Source organism: Dreissena polymorpha, chromosome 15 (genome assembly GCF_020536995.1).
Source record: "Dreissena polymorpha isolate Duluth1 chromosome 15, UMN_Dpol_1.0, whole genome shotgun sequence".
Taxonomy (NCBI): Eukaryota; Metazoa; Mollusca; class Bivalvia; order Myida; family Dreissenidae; genus Dreissena; species Dreissena polymorpha.
The window spans coordinates 15,608,025-15,629,788 of NC_068369.1; the positions used below are offsets into that span (position 1 = coordinate 15,608,025).

General features: G+C 37.0%; 1 protein-coding gene across 1 annotated transcript; it reads left to right on the forward strand.

The window, feature by feature from the left end:
* Positions 1-142: 142 nt before the first annotated feature.
* LOC127859947 (uncharacterized) lies at positions 143-17,043 on the forward strand. Its single transcript, XM_052397589.1, has 6 exons — positions 143-255; positions 5,978-6,133; positions 8,440-9,105; positions 10,577-10,735; positions 11,523-12,705; positions 13,572-17,043. Exons 3-6 carry the CDS (start codon positions 8,575-8,577, stop codon positions 16,685-16,687), a joined length of 4,989 nt encoding a protein of 1,662 aa, XP_052253549.1. The 5' UTR covers positions 143-255; positions 5,978-6,133; positions 8,440-8,574; the 3' UTR covers positions 16,688-17,043.
* Positions 17,044-21,764: the final 4,721 nt, after the last annotated feature.

Here is a 21,764-nt window from a genome sequence, read left to right on the forward strand (position 1 = left end):
GATGACAGATCCATCTTTAAAATGATACCAGGTTCGGAAAAATTGATACGTCGGAAAGGCAAGAAAAATGCTGTGAAAGTTGTCAGTTTTATAATGGGACCCTATGGGAATCGGAATTAGTGTAATGTAACCTAAACTAACGAAATAGTGGAAAGTAACCTCGTCTATAACTTCCGCCTTCAACCGTTTGTTATCAAAATTTTGTTTTAAGCATTTTTACACGAATAACACGCATCTTTACATCGGTGGTAACAGGTAGAAATATTTTTAAAGGACGTATGTGTTTCTTATGATTTTTTGTTTGATTTAAGTTCAGTTTATAGTCGATGACATTTAATTTTCTGAAATGGCAAGTAGTGGGTGGGGTATTCTTGTTATCGCGCTGACATCACCACCTTAGCGACGGTGAAAACAATGCCCTAGATACGGTCCATTAACAACGCTGATTGAGCTATCTCTGCTGGCATTTCGCCAATTGCATTTCTATTTGGAAATTGATAAGTATTTAAATTTGATGTAATTGGTGTTTGAAATGTCTTTTGACTGTTATAAATGGTTAGATTGCACTTCGAAAGCCCAATATGACCAGAAAATTAAAATATTTTGACTAAATGAAATGTCCGTATAAATTATATACAGGATGTTTGAAAAATGACCCGAACAAATAGCCAATGTTCGATATCTTTCTCATTGAGACACTAGGTAAAAAAGTTTATTCTTTAATAATGGGAGTATCATGTAGATGTTGATGTAATTCATATTGTTGTTCTTTAAGAGTTCATTCATATTCGTACATTGTATTTTTCTACTATGTCAATTCATAATAATAATGGAAGCTGGAAAATAAGTAGCAAATTCTGGTACACCTACTGAAAGCCTAAGTTGTGTTATCAAAATCAAGCTTTATTTACTTTATACTGATTTTTATTATTTCTTTTATTTTGGTGCATTATCCGTTTACATTGTGATTTACATGCCATTCATTATGACCCAAGATTGGTTTGATAAACGTGACTTACTTACTAATTGTCTATCGCTTTTACATTTTTGATTAAATCAAATTAAAACAAATAAACAGATCTACTTAATATTTAAATAAATAAAAAAAATGTCAACCTGTAAGTTAGCAGTTACTCAAATGGCAAATGCATTAGAGCTGTAAGTCAATACTTAAACTGCAGTACTCAGCCCTGTAATATATATCACTTTTCGTCCCTGACATGTGTTCTATAAACCAGGCTTGGCGAAATTGCCGGTCAGCCGGTCCTGACCGGCAGATTTCAATTTGGTCCGGCAGGTTTAACAAGAATGTCGGTCCTGGTGACCGGCAAAATGTGAAATGATTGCAAACAAATCTTTTTTTTTTTCAAGTTGAAAATTCGAAGAGCAAATCGCTTACTACATCATGAAAATGAAATCGCTCGTTGTTTTGATGTTTGCTGTAGGTTTGTTACGTACAATTAGCAAATCCAACTTGTTACACAACACCTACTTTAAACTCGTTTGCAAAATCGCCAACTGCGTTCTAACAAAAAAGATCTTGATAGCTTTTACATATTTTTCGAGTAGGATAAGAACAATAAAATATGGTATCGTGATCAACACAACCATATGCATACGCCATTTTTCATAAGTGTTAAGAGTACAGTGCATTATGGGGCAGAGCTTTCATTGGACGAGCGAATTTAAATTTAGATTGAATGCAATACGATACATGTACAAAGAAATGTTTTTATTGCATCATATGCAGTGCCATGTAAAAAAACGTGCTTCCCGGGGACATTCTGATACTGGTCAAAAATGAAAATGAATCTCTGTTAACAATTACACTGCGTTAGCATGTAAATAAATCGTCTTTTTTATTTAATTAATTACTAGTAAACGTTCTGAAAAATGAAATGCCTTAATCATTAAATGTCAGGTAACGTGTTTTGTACTGTGCGCAGTATATTTTAACAGCCGCTCCAAACTGCAATCATATTAAAGTAAGTTTCGAATAACTTTAATTTGATAATTATTCGGCTTGCACATACGTTATTGAAATTATCGCACAGAACCGTTCTAATAGGGAATACATGTAATAAAAACTGACACGCGAATTTTTTCACAACATGATTGACATTACACAACCGATTAACACCAATTAGCTGCCAGTGTAACCTCTAAGCGATTAAAATCAATTTAACGGCCGGTTGAATAAAGAGATCAAGATGTGATCGCTGCCATTTTTGAATTTTCTAGTTAAGTTGTTGTTGCTTTACGGTCCGGCTAAATTTTCTCCGGACCGGCACATTTTCTGAAATGCCTGTCCGGATGACCGGCAGATTTTTTCTAATTTCGCCATGCCTGATAAACCAGTTGATTGTTATGAGTATGAGTGACAAATATATAAGATTTTTAACACACACATCTATGTACATTTTTTTAAAATTATTTACCCCTGTTGCTGTCAAATAAATTTCTTGTTTTTATGATGTCGTTCTTTTGTTGCCGTAACATTTAATCTTCATACGGTCCGAAGGAGCGATTGTCCAGGATTCGGAATGACGTCGTTTGAATAAGCCGATTCACGCTAGATACGTTACTTGTGTTTTACGTTAATTTTATAATTATTAAATGCTTTATTTTTTATATAAATTAATCGGGCTAGTATCTTTACAGTGTACAATTTCTGATAATCTTAATTGGACATGACTTTTTATTTGTACAATATGTAACATATCTAATTTAAGCAACTGTTAATATGAGTATGTCGGTGTTAATTATTCAACCAATTGAATGCTTAATACACACAGAAAGAGAAGAAGACATGGTGATGATGGTGGCATCATCAATCGTGTTTAATGGCGCTGTCATCTACCACCTAGTGTGGTTTATGACACCATGCTGTTAGTTAAGTCTGGATAATATCTGATCAAGACGAGATAATCAGTTTATGCAGAACAAAGGAGCAATTAAAAACCGGAATACAAAGGCTTACACAATGTTAAGATTGATGAAAACAATCAAATAAAAAATATTGCATTTAATTTAATTAAATGTTTATTTGAGGTATCAACGTGTTTGTTTTCCCAGTTAAATACCATTATCATGGTTAATGTATATATGTTGTACATTTGAAATTGATATATTTATTGTTTGTTTTTAATCTAATTTGTTTCAGTAAAGTACAACAACTTGTTTGCATGTTTAAAAAAATCTTAATTTAATTGTTTAAATATATACATATCGATCTAGCTCTATTTCTCAATGAAAATAAAATAGCACAGCACTCAATATTGTTTTCACGGTTGTCAAGGGGCACATAACTCTAACTGACGCAAGTGCCCAGATGTTGCGATATTATGAATTAATGTACAATATTAGCTTGATATATTAAGTTAATAATGAACTTTGAAACAATAAGCACAACCAAAATAAAATATACTTAAATAATATCATTGTTTCACCTTATAAACAACTTTATTCTTGGGGACTGTAGAAGATAATTTTAGAGTCTGGTAGGTACTTGTTGAGGCTTGAGTTCTTTTTGAGTTATAGAGATTGCATGAAATAACATGATAGATATCCTGCTTGATGCAGTTGTTACGGAAAAAAGTTTTGACACAGTCACCATAATTTGCTGAGCAAAAATGCGACAAACAGTTCAATATTGTAATTCATCAAATATATCCTCTCTTCATTTTTGTCCCTGATCACTGGGTCATAGGTTGTCCGTTTACATCTTTTTAAAATTGATATAAAAAACTAAAGGCTGAAATTGATGAATTTATATTTAACTATTTCCTCTTATGTTCCCTTAATTTCCTAAATTGATCTACCAGTATATCTTTATTAAATTTTCCAAATAAAGTTTATTATATGTTTAAAATGAGTCTTGTTGCAGGGATTTTTCTTCCCCAATTGGGAATAGTACCTGTCCCATACACATTGGGAAAAATAAGCGTGAAAAACATTGAAATTGGGAAGATTCGCTTCGTTAAATCTTCCAATTGAGATGACAGTTTTTTTAATTGCTTGGTATCAAAAGCAAAAATCAACTCAAATATTAAATTACATTCATTCTGGCTTAAAATGTTCAGTGTAAGTGCCCATTTTATTTGTTAACTTGCAGACTATGCTCTTTTGGAATAAAATTGATGGCATTTGCCTTTCTGGGGGAAAATTTTCAGACAGCAATTGGGAATTTTAAAGTTTTCCTTCAATTAGGATAGTACCTTTTACGGGTAACGGTACTTTACAAAGAAGAGAAAAATTGCAGAGTTGCTTGCTTGTCCCATTCCCGGATTGTTTAATGCAGCTTGGATGTAGTCTGGTGGGAGTAGTGAGGACGCGAAAGTTTTACACAGCGGCTTGTACACGGTCCTGACTCTCATACGCTGTCCTTATCCCCAGATTCCTGACACTTTCTATACAATTCTTAGCCCATGCTTCTGCAAAACCTGAAATGATAACAAAAATAACAATAATTATTATTTAATGAAATATCATTATAAAGGCAATACTTTCACAACATGATAAAAAATATATAGTGACCTTTTGTCCATTGTGCGTCTTCAACACGTGTCAGATGAGTACAAACATGGTTCTGGGTAGGTGAAAAACATGGCCACCAGTGGGCGGCGCATTTTTTCCTTATTAGCTCACCAGAGCACAGCGTCCAATCTTCATAACACTTGGTCAGAACATGTGTTCCAACGATATCTTGGATGAGTTTGCAAATCATTATGGTTTCGGGTGTTTGTGAAACATGGACGCCAAGGGGCGGGGCAGGTTTCCTTATATGGCTATAGTCACGGGTTTTTATCTGATTTTTGGGAAAGGGCCTGGCCTTTTTTGAGGGGAAAAAAATGCGCGAAACGCCGCATTTTAGGGAAAATAAGGAAAGTCTTAAATAATCAATTAAGCATATTTTACTGTTTTTAAAACAAATTCAAGATAACAGAAATTTAATTATGCATTATTTTCTATTTTCTACTCTGGATGAGGTTAACTTATATATTTAAAGGTTTAAAAAAATAAAATTTTTTTGGAGGGGAAAATTAAATATAGGGGAAAATTTACCAGCTGAGGGGAACAAAAAATCGGAGGGGACAGGGTAGATTTTCGGCAGGTCACAAAAAAGGAAATAAAAAACCTGATAGTAAAACTTTGTTTACACTCTAAAAGTCACATGCATTGTCCAAAGTTCATGAAACTTAGTCAGAAGATTTGTATACCCCCCACCCCCCGGATCGAATGATCGGGGGTATATTGTTTTAGGCCTGTCTGTCACTGTATGTGTGCGTCCCAAAACTTTAACCTTGGTCATAACTTTTGCAATATTGAAGATAGAAAATTGATATTTGGCATGCATGTGTATCTTATGGAGTTGCTCATTTTGAGTAGTTGAAGGTTAATGTCAAGGTCATCCTTCAAGGTCAAAGGTCAAATATATGGCTTCATAGCATTGAAGAGGGCATTGTGTTTCACAAACACAGCTCTTGTTTCTTTTGATATCTTGGATGAGTTCGAAAATGGTTCCGGTCTGTTGATATGGCCTCCAAGGGGGCGTGGCATTTTTCCTTTTATGGCTATAGTAAAACCTTGTTAACACTAGAAGTCACATTTTAAGTCCAATTGTAATGACACTGATCAGAACATGTGTTCTTAATATTATATCTGGGCTGAGTTCGAAACTAGAAAGTTAAAAAACATGGCCGCCTGGGGGCGGGGCATTTTTCCTTATATGGCTTTCGTAAAACCTTTTTAACACTCTAGAAGTCACATTTATTTTCCAATCGTTATCAAACTTGGTCAAAGTATTTCTTTTAATGATAGCTCGGCTGAGTTCGAAAATTGTTATGGTTCGTCAAAAACATGAGCGGGACATTTTTCCTTATATGGCAATAGTGAATCATTACTAACACTTTCAAGTTACATATTTAGTGCGGTCTAAATGAAACTTTAAATGAAACGGTGTTTGGTTTGTTTTTAGGTGTTAACGTTATTGGTGTACACAAGCCATCTCAAACCGAGACCCAGACGCCTAAGACGGAGGCATGAGAACTGTAGTGTGCCCCTGCATGCACAACAACAACAACACTAATTTTCTTATTTTCCTACCGACAAGAACTGAAATGTTATTTTTAAGGTAAATATTTTGAGTTTTTACGTATATAATTGATTTAAATGATATTTTTTTTAAAGTGAGTGTGTTTAAAAGTGTAAGGCATTATCTCTCTTATTATGAATATTGATATACAAGATTTGTTTAAGCCACAGCGTTTGATTTCCCAATTCGTTCAGAATTGATGAGATAATTGGGGTTGGGGTGGTTAGTAAGTTTTTTTAATTTAAAGTCTAGAGAATCTTTGAAAAGTTTCTTCTCTAAAACACATACGCCTAGTCATATAGATAGCTGCGGTTACTATAGGGCCAGTTAAAAAGCTGTTTAACAGGTAACTGAAAATAAACTCTTTTGTCTGCTCTGACTGGCACCTGGCCAAGGCGTCATCCTGGACTCCACCGGGGGCCTTCAAGCCTTCTGTTCCTCGTGTTTATTATGCCCCCTTTCAAAGAAGAGGGGGTATATTGCTTTGCACATGTCGGTCTGTTGGTCGGTCTGTCGGTCGGTCCACCAGGTGGTTTCCGGAGGATAACTCAAGAACGCTTGGGCCTAGGATCATGAAACTTCATAGGTACATTGATCATGACTCCCAGATGAACCCTATTGATTTTGAGGTCACTAGGTCAAAGGTCAAGGTCACGGTGACCCGAAATAGTAAAATGGTTTCCGGATGATAACTCAAGAATGATTATGCCTAGGATCATGAAACTTGATAGGTAGATTGATCATGACTCGCAGTTGACCCCTTTTGATTTTCAGGTCACTACATGTATATCAAAGGTCAAGGTCACGGTGACCCAAAATAGTAAAATGGTTTCCGGATGATAATTAATCAACGCTTATGCCTAGGATCATGAAACGTCATTGGTACATTGATCATGACTCGCAGATGACCTTTATCGATTTTGAGGTCACGAGGTCAAAGGTCAAGTTCAAGGTGACCCAAAATAATAAAATGGTCTCCGGATGATAACTGAAGAAAGCTTATTCCTAGGATCATGAAAAGGACAGAACAGAAAGTTTATTTGCGTCTTAAGCATATAAAGCTCATCGTCATCATCAAACTTGATAGGTAGATTGATCATGACTCGCAAATGACCCCTATTGATTTTCAGGTCACTAGGTCAAAGGTCAAGGTCACGGTGACCCGAAATAGTAAAATGGTTTCCGGATGATAACTCAAGAATGATTATGCCTAGGATCATGAAACTTGATAGGTAGATTGATCATGACTCGCAGTTGACCCCTTTTGATTTTCAGGTCACTACATGTATATCAAAGGTCAAGGTCACGGTGACCCAAAATAGTAAAATGGTTTCCGGATGATAATTAATCAACGCTTATGCCTAGGATCATGAAACGTCATTGGTACATTGATCATGACTCGCAAATGACCTTTATCGATTTTGAGGTCACGAGGTCAAAGGTCAAGTTCAAGGTGACCCAAAATAATAAAATGGTCTCCGGATGATAACTGAAGAACGCTTATTCCTAGGATCATGAAAAGGACAGAACAGAAAGTTTATTTGCGTCTTAAGCATATAAAGCTCGTCGTCATCATCAAACTTGATAGGTAGATTGATCATGACTCGCAAATGACCCCTATTGATTTTCAGGTCACTAGGTCAAAGGTCAAGGTCACGGTGACCCGAAATAGTAAAATGGTTTTCGGATGATAACTCAAGAACGCATACGCCTAGGATCATGAAACTTCATAGGTAGATTGATCATGACTTGCAGATGACCTCTATTGATTTTGAGGTCACACGGTCAAAGGTCAAGGTCACGGTGACCCAAAATAGTAAAATGATTTTCGTATAATTACTCAAGAACACTTTTGCCTAGGATCATGACACTTCATAGGTACATTGATCGAGACCCGCAGATGACCCCTATTGATTTTCAGGTCACTAGGTCAAAGGTCAAGGTCACAGTGACAAAACTCGAATTCACACAATGGCTGCCACTACAACGGACAGCCCATATGGGGGGCATGCATGTTTTACAAACAGCCCTTGTTTTCAGGTCACTAGGTCAAAGGTCAAGGTCACAGTGACTAAAAACATATTCACACAATGGCTGTCACTACAACGGAGAGCCCATATGGGGGAAATGCATGTTTTACAAACAGCCCTTGTTTATTCAGGATTGTTACATCAATTTCCTCAGATTTCCCCACCACCTCTAGTGTTGAAAATTATTGTTTATTAACTAAACTTTAGTTATTTATCTTGTTAAGTAAATTAAGAATGATATGCCTTACGTTTCAGTTGGTTTGATTCTTTGAACAGACAATCTCAGTTTTGTAAAATATACTTATTTAATTATAGGACAAATAAAGCAACCAAGATAACATGATCAGAGGATGCTCATAGACAAGAACATTTACGACGTGCCATTATACCATCTACTCCTCGGTTGTCCACAAACTAACTATACTGAATGGTTCATTTAGTCTCCTGGGGATGGCTGCCGACACCAACATCTTCACCGATAAGCAGACCAATAACTGGTTCAAAGCGTGCATTGCCCTCAATTTGACAAAGGATGGATTGACCGACCTTGTTGTGACGGAATTATTAAACGTCCAAACAAAAGTTGGTAGAAGTTGTGGACAATGCTTTATTCAAAACCTTATACCGTGTCCAACTCAGGACGTGTGTAAAAAGAGGAAAGGAAATAACTGTTCTTTCCACAATTCACTACAACCAAAGTCATGCCAAACATGTGATAAAGTGAAACAAAATATCACATTGTTACACAGATTTAAAGGTCCTAGTTGGGCAAACACTAAAGCTGAATTATGGGCGACGGATCCGTGGGAAATCGGTAAATGCTACCTCCCACGGGACGGATATAGCAGCGTATCATCTGTGCAAGAATCTGACTTCAATGGTGTGGTTAGCATTGTGTTGAACTGCACGCATTTCCAGACATGCCTCTCCGCCACATGTCTATCACCGCCACCACCTGATAAGCAATGCCCGCTAGAAAAGGTATTCTTAAAATATACCACTCTAATGAGCTGAATATGTGATTATTTTTTATGCCCCCCTTTGAAGAAGAGGGGGTTTATTGCTTTGCTCATGTCGGTCGGTCTGTCGGTATGTCGGTCTGTGGGTCCGTCCACCAGGTGGTTTCCGGATGATAACTCAAGAACGCTTGGGCCTAGGATCATGAAACTTCATAGGTACATTGATCATGACTCGCAGATGACCCCTATTGATTTTGAGGTCACTAGGTCAAAGGTCAAGGTCACGGTCACAGTGACCCAAAATAGTAAAATGGATTTGGGATGATAACTCAAGAACGCATACGTGGCCAACAGGGCTAACTCTGAACAATATGGTCTGTAATCCTAAATCTATAATTATCAGTCCAATGAAAATCATCCTTTGAGTAAAATAAAGTGGATCAGTTAAAATATTATCAGAATATGAGATTTTTTGTATATTTTGTAAATTAAATATTGTGTTAATGTTTAATTTTGTTGATTAATATAAATACAAGCAGGACAGGGGAGTTAATACACTATTATATCTTTCTTATATACAGGGGAAACAAATGCAATAAGTTTAAATTTCATGTTTAATAAATAAAGGATATTTGGTCATGTCAGTGTGAGATCATTTGTTATTTTTTATGATCACATTTTATTATTACTTTGACAAAACAACACTTACCTGAATACCACAATGGATTCCACCCAAACAATACCCCACGCCCCTACCAGAATCCCTTCCCCCCCCCCCAACCTCACCTCCCCATTTTTTTTTTAAACATCATCTAATAAATTAACACACCCCACATTATACCCCCTCTCACCCCCCTACCCCCCCCCATCCCCCACAAATTATTTTTTTTAAACATTAATAAATTGCCACACCCCACATTATACCCCCCTCTTAATTCCCCCTTACCCCCTCCCCCCACCCCCCCCCCCCAATTTTTTTTTTAAACATCTTTTAAATTACCACACCCCACATTATACCCCCACTCTCACCCCCCCCCCTTGATCATGACTGGCAGATGACCCCTATTTATTTTCAGGTCACTAGGTCAAAGGTCAAGTTCACAGTGACTCGAAATAGTACAATGGTTTCTGGATGATAACTTACATTAGATCAAAGGTCAAGGTCACAGTGACAAAAACGTATTCACACAATGGCTGCCACTACAACTGACGGCCAATATGGGGGCATGCATGTTTAACAAACAGCCCTTGTTTCAAAGTTTAGTTTGTTAACTGAATCATTATAATACTATGTTTTGTGAAGCGATGTATGTCATGCAATTATTTCTCATTGTATCAAATATGCAAGTCTTATTTAAAATAGTCTGTGCATATTTAAGCATTTTTTAAATCACGTGTAATAACTTTGACGCTGAGAGCCCATGTGTGTGTAGGTTTACCTCAATGCTGCTTCTCTTGGTCTTTAACGTCACAGCAATCCGTTCTCTCTCTAGGTCCGACAAATAGGCCGAGATGTACGCCATACTGCCGACTGCAAGGTTACAGATGCTGATCTGCAGTACTTCTTTCTGACACTGACCACCCTACTAGCGGATCCAGTCTGCTTATTGCATGATACCTCAGCGACAGAAGCCCGCGTAAAACTCAGTGATGTAAATATTATTGTGTTTGTGTTGTTTGTCTCTATATAAAGGCGTATACAATGTATTTTAGTGAAGGATGATGTAAGCAATAGTCCAGAGAAATATTTGTACAATGATATTTTTAAGCGAATTGTAAATCTGTTTTATGTAAGAATAGATATTTGTATTCATCCTGATACTGAAACATTTTAGGAACAGTATGCAATTAGCAAACGCTTTAAGTGGACAGAAAACATAATAATTTGATAACAGACAAGAGGAATGTCTTATTTGAAAATATAATTATATCGTACAGTTTATGTAAATTGGTCTATAGCTATGATGTACTGCACCTGTGCTTGGTTATGTGACTAGAAAATTGCGCTTGAAATCATTTTAAATGAAAATCTAAAAACTGTTTTAGGAAATAACATCAAAATCGTGGATTGAACTAGCACCAATAAACTGGACATACTGGGCATATCACTACTGTAGTCACATATCAACTTTATCACGCACATTTGCACCTTTGAAATATCCACTCTTTTTGGCCGGAGATACTGAAGTCACATTATTAAAAGGAGATATTGAAGTCGCATTCTTAAATGACAGTAAATAATTAGTACAATCCATTAAGGCTTTATTTAAAACAGACGCATATATGAATTAAACAAACGTCAATTTGATATTTTTTTATATTTTTTACTGCCTTGCAAAATTTGCTCTACTTGATCTGTTGTATAATATGCAGACACAGATAATATAATAATGACAATCTGTATCGATAATAATCTACAAATGTAAATAATGTTTGTAGTTGCAGAATGATCGTCTAACACTTGTTGATTTGGGCAAGATGTTGAAAGAAGCAAATCAGACCCTCACACATGCAAAAGAGGCCGGAGAACGTTTTTCCGAAGAGGCTGAAAGGACCCTGAAAGAAGGACTGAATACATTAGAAGCTAAAATACAGGCTGGGAAAGAATGTCTTGAAAACAAAACACAAACTAGTGAACAACGAATTGAAAAAAAGGCACTTTCTGGTGAACAACGTCTTGAAAATAAGACACAGGCTGGAGAACAAAGCATTGAAAACAAGACACAGTGTGGAGAACAAAGCATTGAAAACAAGACACAGGCTGGAGAACAACGCCTTGAAAACAAGACACAGTCTGGAGAACAAAGCATTGAAAACAAGACACAGGCTGGTGAACAATGCATTGAAAACAAGACACAGGCTGGAGAACAAAGCATTGAAGACAAGACACAGGCTGGAGAACAAAGCATTGAAAACAAGACACAGGCTGGAGAACAAAGCATTACAAACAAATCACAGGCTGGAGAACAGCGCATTGAAAACAAGACACAGGCTGGGGAAAAGAGCATTGAAAACAAGACACAGGCTGGAGAACAAATAATTGAAAACAAGACACAGGCTGGAGAACAACGCATTGAAAACAAGACACAGGCTGGAGAACAACGCCTTGAAAACAAGACACAGGCTGGAGAACAAAGCATTACAAACAAGACACAGGCTGGAGAACAAAGCATTGAACACAAGACACAGGCTGGAGAACAAAGCATTGAAAACAAGACACAGGCTGGAAAACAAAGCATTACAAACAAATCACAGGCTGGAGAACAAAGCATTGAAAACAAGACACAGGCTGGGGAACAAAGCATTGAAGACAAGACACAGGCTGGAGAACAAAGAATTGAAAACAAGACACAGGCTGGGGAAAAGAGCATTGAAAACAAGACACAGGCTGGAGAACAAATAATTGAAAACAAGACACAGACTGGAGAACAAAGCATTGAAAACAAAACACAGGCTGGAGAGCAAAGCATTGAAAACAAGACACAGGCTGGAGAACAATGCATTGAAAACAAGACACAGGCTGGCGAACAAAGCATTGAAAACAAGACACAGGAAAGCATCAACCGCATAAATCAAGCAGCGATTGGAAAGGAGCTAGACGAATACGAGCGTGACGTAACAGGTTTGTGAACAAGTTTTATTGAACAATATTTATATATATATAATATTTCGTTATAACATATGTGCACACTACAATAATTATGAACTACCAAGCTGACAAACATTAGCACTCAATCATATTAACTTGGGTTTATAAACCATCCTCATATAAGAAGAGGTGGGTTTTCTTGGATTCACAGTGTCAGATGGCCAGTCTGTCCTTCATTCTGTCTGTCAGTACATGTATTTAAAAATACCATGGAATAGCCTTTTCATTAAGTTGATCTTCTTTAATGATTGCCATCACTATATACTCTCAGGACAGAACGCATACAACCAGTGAAAGTGCTTTTTATGGGTATGTGTATCTGCATTTTCGCGAAAAATTACACGTATTCGAATACTGCATATATTCACGAATATAATTATCTGGTTACATTTGTATGCGGTAAGATCGTTTATAATAAGATATACAAACTGCAGAATACATTTTCGATACACGCTTTCTATCGGCTTCGAACTTGATAACATAAATCAATGCGTACTAAGTTTTAGAAGTGTCTATACACTACACTTAATCGGTAGGGATCATGCTCAGAGCGGTATTTTATGTGAAATTAAAAAAAAGTATTTTTTACAAATTTAAAAACTACAAATTTAAAAACTACTTTTCTACTACTTTTTGCGCACATTTATAAAAGGAGACAAATTTATTCAACCGTTGTAATGTTGTAATGTAATGAAATATAATCTTATATTTGAAAACACAATATCTTAGTATTCACCGGCGTGCTCCTTTGACGCTATGTTTTTCTATAAATCTGTATCTGGTTTTTGCGAAGAAACACGCAGGTAATTCGTTTTAATGAAGGAGTATTACTATTTCAGATCTTCTCAAGCGATTGGTGAACCATTACCGTGATACCGTTTGCTACGTGCCTCTGTCTACTTTGGATCCTAGTCTCGATAAGCACGTACAAGACGTCTATGCCACTCCAAAAATACACAAGATGAAGATAGAGAATGATGGTAGACGCACGCAACAGGAAGAAATATTGACATACAAAGATTGCTTTTATAGAGGTGATCATTTATGTAGACGTACATATTTACAAGGTGAGCCGGGAAGCGGCAAGACAAGTTTTGCTTCCAAATTAGTTGACGATTGGTGTAACGTGCATGAATCCTCGAATGAATCTACAAAGGAACAAACGGCGTTTGTTGATGTTGATACCCTTCATAAATTCAAGTTTCTCTTCTTCATTTCGTTGCGCGATTCGAGAGAACAGACACATGTAACACATATGATACAAACTCAGCTCATCTACAAAATCTACGCGGTAGACGAATGGGAGAGGGCGTATAATCTAGTCTTAAAAATAATGAGAAAGGTGATGTATCTTGTTGTTCAAGAAGGTCTGGATGAGTGGTCTGGTAAAGAAGCTCTGCCATATATGGACGGTATTCCTAAAGATAATTGCATTGTGCTAACAACTTCTCGACCATGGAAACTCGCGGATGAACGTATCAAGAATTCTCAAATAGACATATTGTTGGAAGTCTACGGAATAATCGATTCCTATGGATTCAGTGAAAGGATACTACGACATCTTCTTGATGAAACAAAGGATTTTAAAGAAACTGTGATTCAGTTTCAGGTTTTTCTGATGAGGCGTGGCCTTGATTCGATATCATCTTCGCCCATGCTGCACACGCTTGTCCTATGTACATGGGTAGATGATATGGCTGAGAGTCTTACCGGATCGTCAAGGTGTGAATTGTTTACCACCTTGCTTGAAAACTTATGTAAAAAAGCTAACCCACAAATGAGTTATTTCGATCAATACTACCCATCACCAGTAAACTGCTTTTCTCGCACAAAGTATGTTAAACCAAACATGGAACATATAGATGTTATAGCCAAAGCTGCGTTTTCATTTTTGTTTTCAAATGAAAAAGAAACATCACTAGTGTTCAGCGACATTAATCTTTCGGCTCATTTGTCTGAAAGTACAAAGCAGTTCGCACTACATTCAGGATTAATATCCAAAAGAAAAAGTAAAAAATGTTATGATAATACAAGCTCGTTTGTCCACAAGACTGTTCAAGAGTTCTTTGCTGCTCTTCACATCTCCAACAATACAGACGTGATTGATAACGTTATTTGCGAATATCTCAAAAGTAATAGGGATTCTTTTCTGGATATTTCTCAAGTTTTCATATTTCTTTGTGGCTTCAACATCTTGGCAGCTAATAAACTATCTGCACTGATGAATCAGGTCAACGAAGTTAGTCATGGGGTTGATCATTATGTTTTCCAATGGGACATCATCTCAGGTTATAGGGAGGCTGTGGCAAACAAGAACACTCCAATAGACCTACATCTGAGTCGCTTTGAAGTTAAGTATTATAATGCTGAAGATTTGATCAACATCTTTGCACTGAACGCTTCACGGGCTCGATCTTTATGGGTTAATGGCCATATAAGCAGACCTGTAATAATACGTTCACAAGACGCGTCGACTTCTCTTTGTCAGGGACCTAGACCTGTCTCATTAGCTGCACGTGATTATGCCGACCCCTCTACAAGAGCGAAGCAGAAAGAAGTCAGATCGTCTGCATCTTGTTTGGAATTCGACTTCTCAGCGTGTCACAACCTGGAACTGTTGGTGCTCGATGGTTATATAACCGTGCTACCAAATGCACTTGTGGGTTTAAAGAAGTTGAAATATCTAGTAATGAATTCGAATTTTAAATGTGAAGCGCTGGACTTGTCACAGTGTATACACATAGAACGGTTGGAGCTAAATGGTGATGTAACCGTGCTACCAAATGCACTTGCGTGTTTAAAGAAGTTGAACTATCTAGAAATTAGTTCGGATTGTAAATGTAAAGCACTTGACATGTCACATTATGAACACATAGAATCAATAAATCTCGGAAAAAGAGTAACTTTACTACCACACTGTATTACTCATTATAAGAATCTGAAATGTATTAGAATATGCACAGCTTATAAAGAACTCAATTTGTCAATGCTTGTAAACTTAAATTCGATAACAATCAGCAAAAAAGTGCAAGTGTTACAGAAGCCACTTCTCATTCATAACAATCAAAAACTTAAATCTATTGGTTTTCATGAATTTGATTTCAACAGGTGTTACAAGAAAGGCATTCATACATGGTGTCTACTAAACGGTGCTGATCCACTTCTGTGTGCAGACTATACTCCAGTACTGCCCTCCATAAAACACATTGAATTGTTAAAAGTAACGTGTTCCTCCACCTGGCTATGCAGTCTGCTCACCACACTGTTTACACTCGATCATAGGGTGAAGTGTCGTATGTGCGATTGTGACATAACTTCACTCAAAGTCAGCAAGTCACCTTCCACATACGCAAGAATAACAACGGATTTAAAAAATACGTGTATATTCAATGTCTCTGTCGATAGCCCTGGTCTATGGGAGACTCTGCTCGGTCTAAGTGTCAAGAATCTGAGTATTTCAGGTCAGCGTTATGTTTCTTCGAATTGGAAAATTAATCATGTATCGTCATTGTCACAGTCACTAGCAACCCTCTCACAGCTGGAAACGCTTAGAATGCATTTATCTAGATATATCGACCTACAGCTTCCTCTGTCATTGAACCATGTGACTGTCTGTTATGATACATTGTATCAATCAGAACTTCGCCAGCTGGTGAAGACACTGTCTGAATGGACTCACTCACTTGAGGCTAGACTGGAATTCTGTTGTGGTAGTTTCAAAGACCCGCATAATATTATTGAGGAATTCATCCCCATTCAACAAGAACTCGAAGCTATGCAGCATGTTGATGTGAAACAATTTCGAATATATTACCGGACATCTTCCGACTCTAAATGGTCTGAACAGGACATTGTTGCTGATGATGGTGATCATGGTGATGTGATCGTTGATGATGAATTTTGTATGGGCAGCCTTAGTCGCATATTAATGCGACTTAAGATTAACTGTGTTTAAAATCCAAGGGATACATGCGGTATTACATTAATATGTACATGTTTTATACGAAAAACAGTTTTTAATTGGTTTGCAATGTCTAATGCAAATGAAATGATTTCAGATGTGTTAATTGATGTTGTTCTTCGTACGATGATTATTTTGGCATTGATTATATAAAGAACAGAAGGATAATGATAGTAAATGATGAATGAAATTGTGCAAATGCTATGACAACAATAACGAATACGACAATAAAGACGGTGTTGCAGGTGATAATGGCGATGATGGTGGTGGTGGGGGGTGCTCGTGAAGATGCTTATGGTGATTTTTTCGTATCATGATGACGGTGATGATGATGAAACCTAATGACCGCCGATCTGCCGCCACTTCCGGTTCCCAAACCACCACCACCGTTGCCCTTTATTCTGTAGCCGTCATCAACAGCGTTGCACATGCTTTGCGAACCAGATGTATTGAACATTAAGCCACCATATCAAGTACCAAACTTAAGTACAAATGGCGCGGCAGAGGCCGACGCGTATCCCCACACCGCATGTTTGACCCAGGGGGCGCCCCAGGGTTGGTTATGGGGCCATGCATAGTTGAGATCGACCGTATTGTCATAAGAGATGTTCAGTATCAATTTGAAGTAAATCGGTGTAGAAATGAAGTTAAAGTGAAAGACAAATTTGGGTGGGCGTGGTCTATGTCGGTGGGGCGCCCCAGGTATGGTAATGGGGCCATGCATAGTTGAGATTGACTGTATTGTCATAAGAGATGTTCAATATCAATTTGAAGCAAATCAGTGTAGAAATGAAGAAGTTATAGTAAACGGCAATTTTGGGTGGGCGTGGTCTAAGTGGTCTCAGTATCAATTGGAAGTAAATCGGTGTAGAAATGAAGAAGTTAATGTAAAATAACATAACAAAATGAGTGAAAATATCAAAATTCAAAATAGTGCAGGGTCGCACATAAGCTCATAGCTACCATGTGTGTAAGTTTCAATGTTCTAGTGCTTATATTGTAGGAGGAGATAGTGGCTAGGACGGACGGAAGACGGAGATAACCACAATATCCCCACTTTTTCTCCGAAAAGCGTGGGGATAATTAGACCCCCACTAAACGAAGTATAAGGGGGTATATAGGAGTGAGCTTGTCTGTCGGTCGGTCCGTGTCCGCTCTCTAAATCAAGTAGTTTTTATCCGATCATCACCAAACGTGGTCAGAAGTTGTATCAAGATGATGTCTAGGCCAACTTCAAACATGGGCCTTGCCGGGTCAAAAACTAGGTCACGGGGTCACTTAGTGCGTTTTAAACATTGAGCATGGTGTCCGATCTCTAATTCAAGTAGTTTTCATCCGATCTTCACCAAACTTGGTCAGAAGTTGTATTTAGATTGTGTTTAGGTAAAGTTCGAATATGGGTCATCCCGGGTCAAAAACTATGTCACTGGGTCACTTAGTACGTTTTACACACCCAGCATGATGTCTGCTCTCTAATTCGATTAGTGTTCATCCGATCTTCACCACACTTGGTAAGAAGTTGTATCTATATAATTTGTAGGTCAAGTTCGAACATGGGCCATGCGGGGTCAAAAACCAGGTCACGGGGTCACTTAGTGCATTTAAAACATTGAGTATGGTGTGCGCTGTTTTTTGTGAAGACAACATGCAAAATATTCTGTGTTAATGCGGCATGTGGGTGTATTCGTCACGTCTGTGACAAAGCTCTAGTTACAGTGACTAAACAAGGAGCTAGGATTGTTTAGTTAATGGTTCCAATGTACTCTGTCTACGACCACTTAAAGCGGATATATACGATTTAGTCAAATATTTATGAATTTATATAAACTGTGTAAAAAATGCGAAATAAGCCAGATATTTAATTCTGAAATTGAAAACGGCTGTACAGCCGAATTCGCCAGCATGTATACCATACATGTACGATGTGCATCTAAACTTAGTTTAACGGTTTATTTGAAATTCTTCAACGATATCTATTCATACGACACACGAACACTATCTCCGATCCTAATACAAAGACGAATGCTTCGGTTATTGTAGGAAAATATGTACGTCACTATCGGCTCGGGGCGCTAATTTGTCTTAGCTGCATTTTATGAAATTCGGCTTTAATGTATAATTTTTCTGGCCTATTTTGTGTTATTGTAACATATTTTATCAATATATTACAATTAAACACATATAAAAAATCGTATATACCCGCTTTAAACTTTGTGAAAACATTTCAGCAGATAGCGCACGTCAACTATTAGTGTTAACATTATTTGCTAATTGCATTAATGATGCATATATCCGTTTTGAATCCGTATAGATGCTATAGATATATGAATCTGAAATTTGGAACATCTTCATTCTATTGCATTACAGTGCTGTATATACAGAATTGCATGCCATAGATTATATTATTCTTCCAACTTTTATATAAAAAAAACAGTCGATATATTATGGTTGTAATGCGTGTATTCCACTCGCATCAGAACTCCGCATCGTACAATACACATGTATAAGTTAATGCAATGATACATCGCAAGCTAGTTGAGACACGCTCTGGGAAAACGGGGCTTAATGCTTGTCCGTACAGTATCGTCCAAGATGAGCAATTTAAGTTCGCACAGACTAAACAGGGACGACACTTAACGCTCATGCTTGAAACTTCGTTTTCTCAGCGCGCAACACGTTTCTCAAATAATGCATGGGTTGCATTGGCCATACTAGTTAGTCTACGTCAGCTCCCAGTGGTAATGAGTTAATCCATTGATTTAAAAAAATGTAATCATTTGACTACATTCTGAGCAAGTTCACGATAAAACATCTAGGTCATGTAAAAAATGTATGGCTCATAATTATGAATATTCAAAAGCGTAACCGCGCATTTTGGTATATTGCGTGCTACCCATTCCACGTGATAAAGCGCCCGATCGTCCAGGATGAATTATTTTATCGTTAGCGTGCGCCGAATGTAGTCAAATGATCACATCTACAATTTTGAATGAAAATCTTTACTAATAAGAGAGATATTTAAGTTTAACTTTAAAGTGTTGCGTTCGAAAAGTCTCCAATACATTTGCCGTCAAATGTCCAAAGTTCGCGCTTGCGCTCTTAAATATTCATACGAGCCATACATTTTTATGCACTAGTTTTATGTTATCCGATGTAAGAACCCACCTAAACTGATGAAAATGAAATAAATTTAGAATAATTTTGCGTTTCATCATTTCCACGTGCAAGCAGATGAAACCATACATATGCCACGCGCTAAAGCGTCTTATCGTCAAGGATGAATGATTTTATCGTGAGCTTGCTCAGAATGTAGTCAAATGATCACACGTCAAATTTGTAATCAAAATCTTAACTAATAATTGAGATTTTCAAGTTTGAAAAGTGTTGCAATAGAAAAGTCTCCAAGTATACATACAACGTCTGTAAATTAATGATAATATTGTTTAGTTTACGATAAACTTCACCTAAAGAATAACACGATTCAAATGTAAACCAGGTGTGCATGCTATTATATAAAAACAGTATAAAAATCGTTGTTTATCGTTTAATTTGATTTATGATGAATACCAAAACGTTATTAATGAGTCCTTAAACAACAATAAACCAACTAAAAACGTCTTTAATGTAGCGACACTGAATAAAACGGATTTGAGCAAAAACAACATACCTTTCGTGAAATATTGATTACAACTTTGCAAATGAATAGACACATATTTCGACTAAAATTTTCTTTTGCCAAATAGGTTAATAGTTGGTTATAATAAAACCCACATATTTAACAAGAATATAGAGTTTAACCGCGTAAGTGTTTGGTGGATTTTCCTCACCGAATGTATCGCTCTTAAGATATTTCAAGATTAAAAGAATATGCTAAGAAAAAGAAAGAAACAGTCGGTGATTACCGAGTTATTTGTGTTCATTTTGCTTGTTCGAAATAGATTGATAGCAATATTACATTTATATCACATTTGAAAAATGGGCTTGAATAGCATTCATTGCTTTGATGGCATCACAAGTCATTTTGTGGAAACCAAGTCAATATGTATTGTCGAACGTCTGGAAACGCCCATTTTACACATAAACCATATTAACCGAAGTTATATTTTGTGTGAATATAAATATGTGTTCATAGAAATCATTTTTTTTATTGCTGTACTAATAGAGGATATTTGTTGGATTCAGTGGATTATCGATTTTAATTCACGAGTGATCATAGAAAATAATATTTTCACGAGTGGCGCAGCCACGAGTGAAAATATACATTTTATATGATCACGAGTGAATTAAAATCGATAATCCACCGAACCCAACAAATTTTCTTTTTATTTTATGCTTTATTTCACTGTTTATATACATTGTTAAAGAGTTTAACTAAAGAATTACGTTGGGAAAATGACGTCATTTCGTCCAAAAAATGACGTCATTTAACATAAACAGTGAAAATTATCGATAATTTTCACTGATAATTTTCATTGTTTGAAACAGTGAAATTATCAGTTTTAATTCGCTGATTCTCTATAAACCACCGGAAAGTATAAAATAAAATACAATATTGTATGTACATTATTCTTCAACTGCATTAAATGTAAACCGAAAAATTCAATGTGTGTTCGTTATCTGACAGCATAATATTTACAGCGTTCATAATGAACATAGATGTGCTTACTTTAAACATTCGTGACTTCGTTTCTTTCGTGAAAGAAACTTGCATACATATAGACAGTAGCAACTGTAAAATAATCGACTGTTAACAATCGTTTCATATACATGTATAATGTTTCTTATCATGTCTATCAGATAAAAACACATGCCCCGCCTTCGCTATTTCCCGTTCGAACAAAAAAGCTCCACTCGACCTTTCCCCCATGCTCCTCCGAAACCACCCCCTCCGCCCGTCCGCCTCCGGATCCGAACAAAATCCCGTTCTGACCTTCGTAACTCCAACACCTTCCGCCACTTGCGGCTTAAAGTACCCCTCCGCCGCCTCCAAAACACGCGGACGCTGTCACCCAAAATTCCCCTCTACCACCTCCTCCGCCGCAGCGCCCTCCGCCACTGCCGCCGTCTTTGA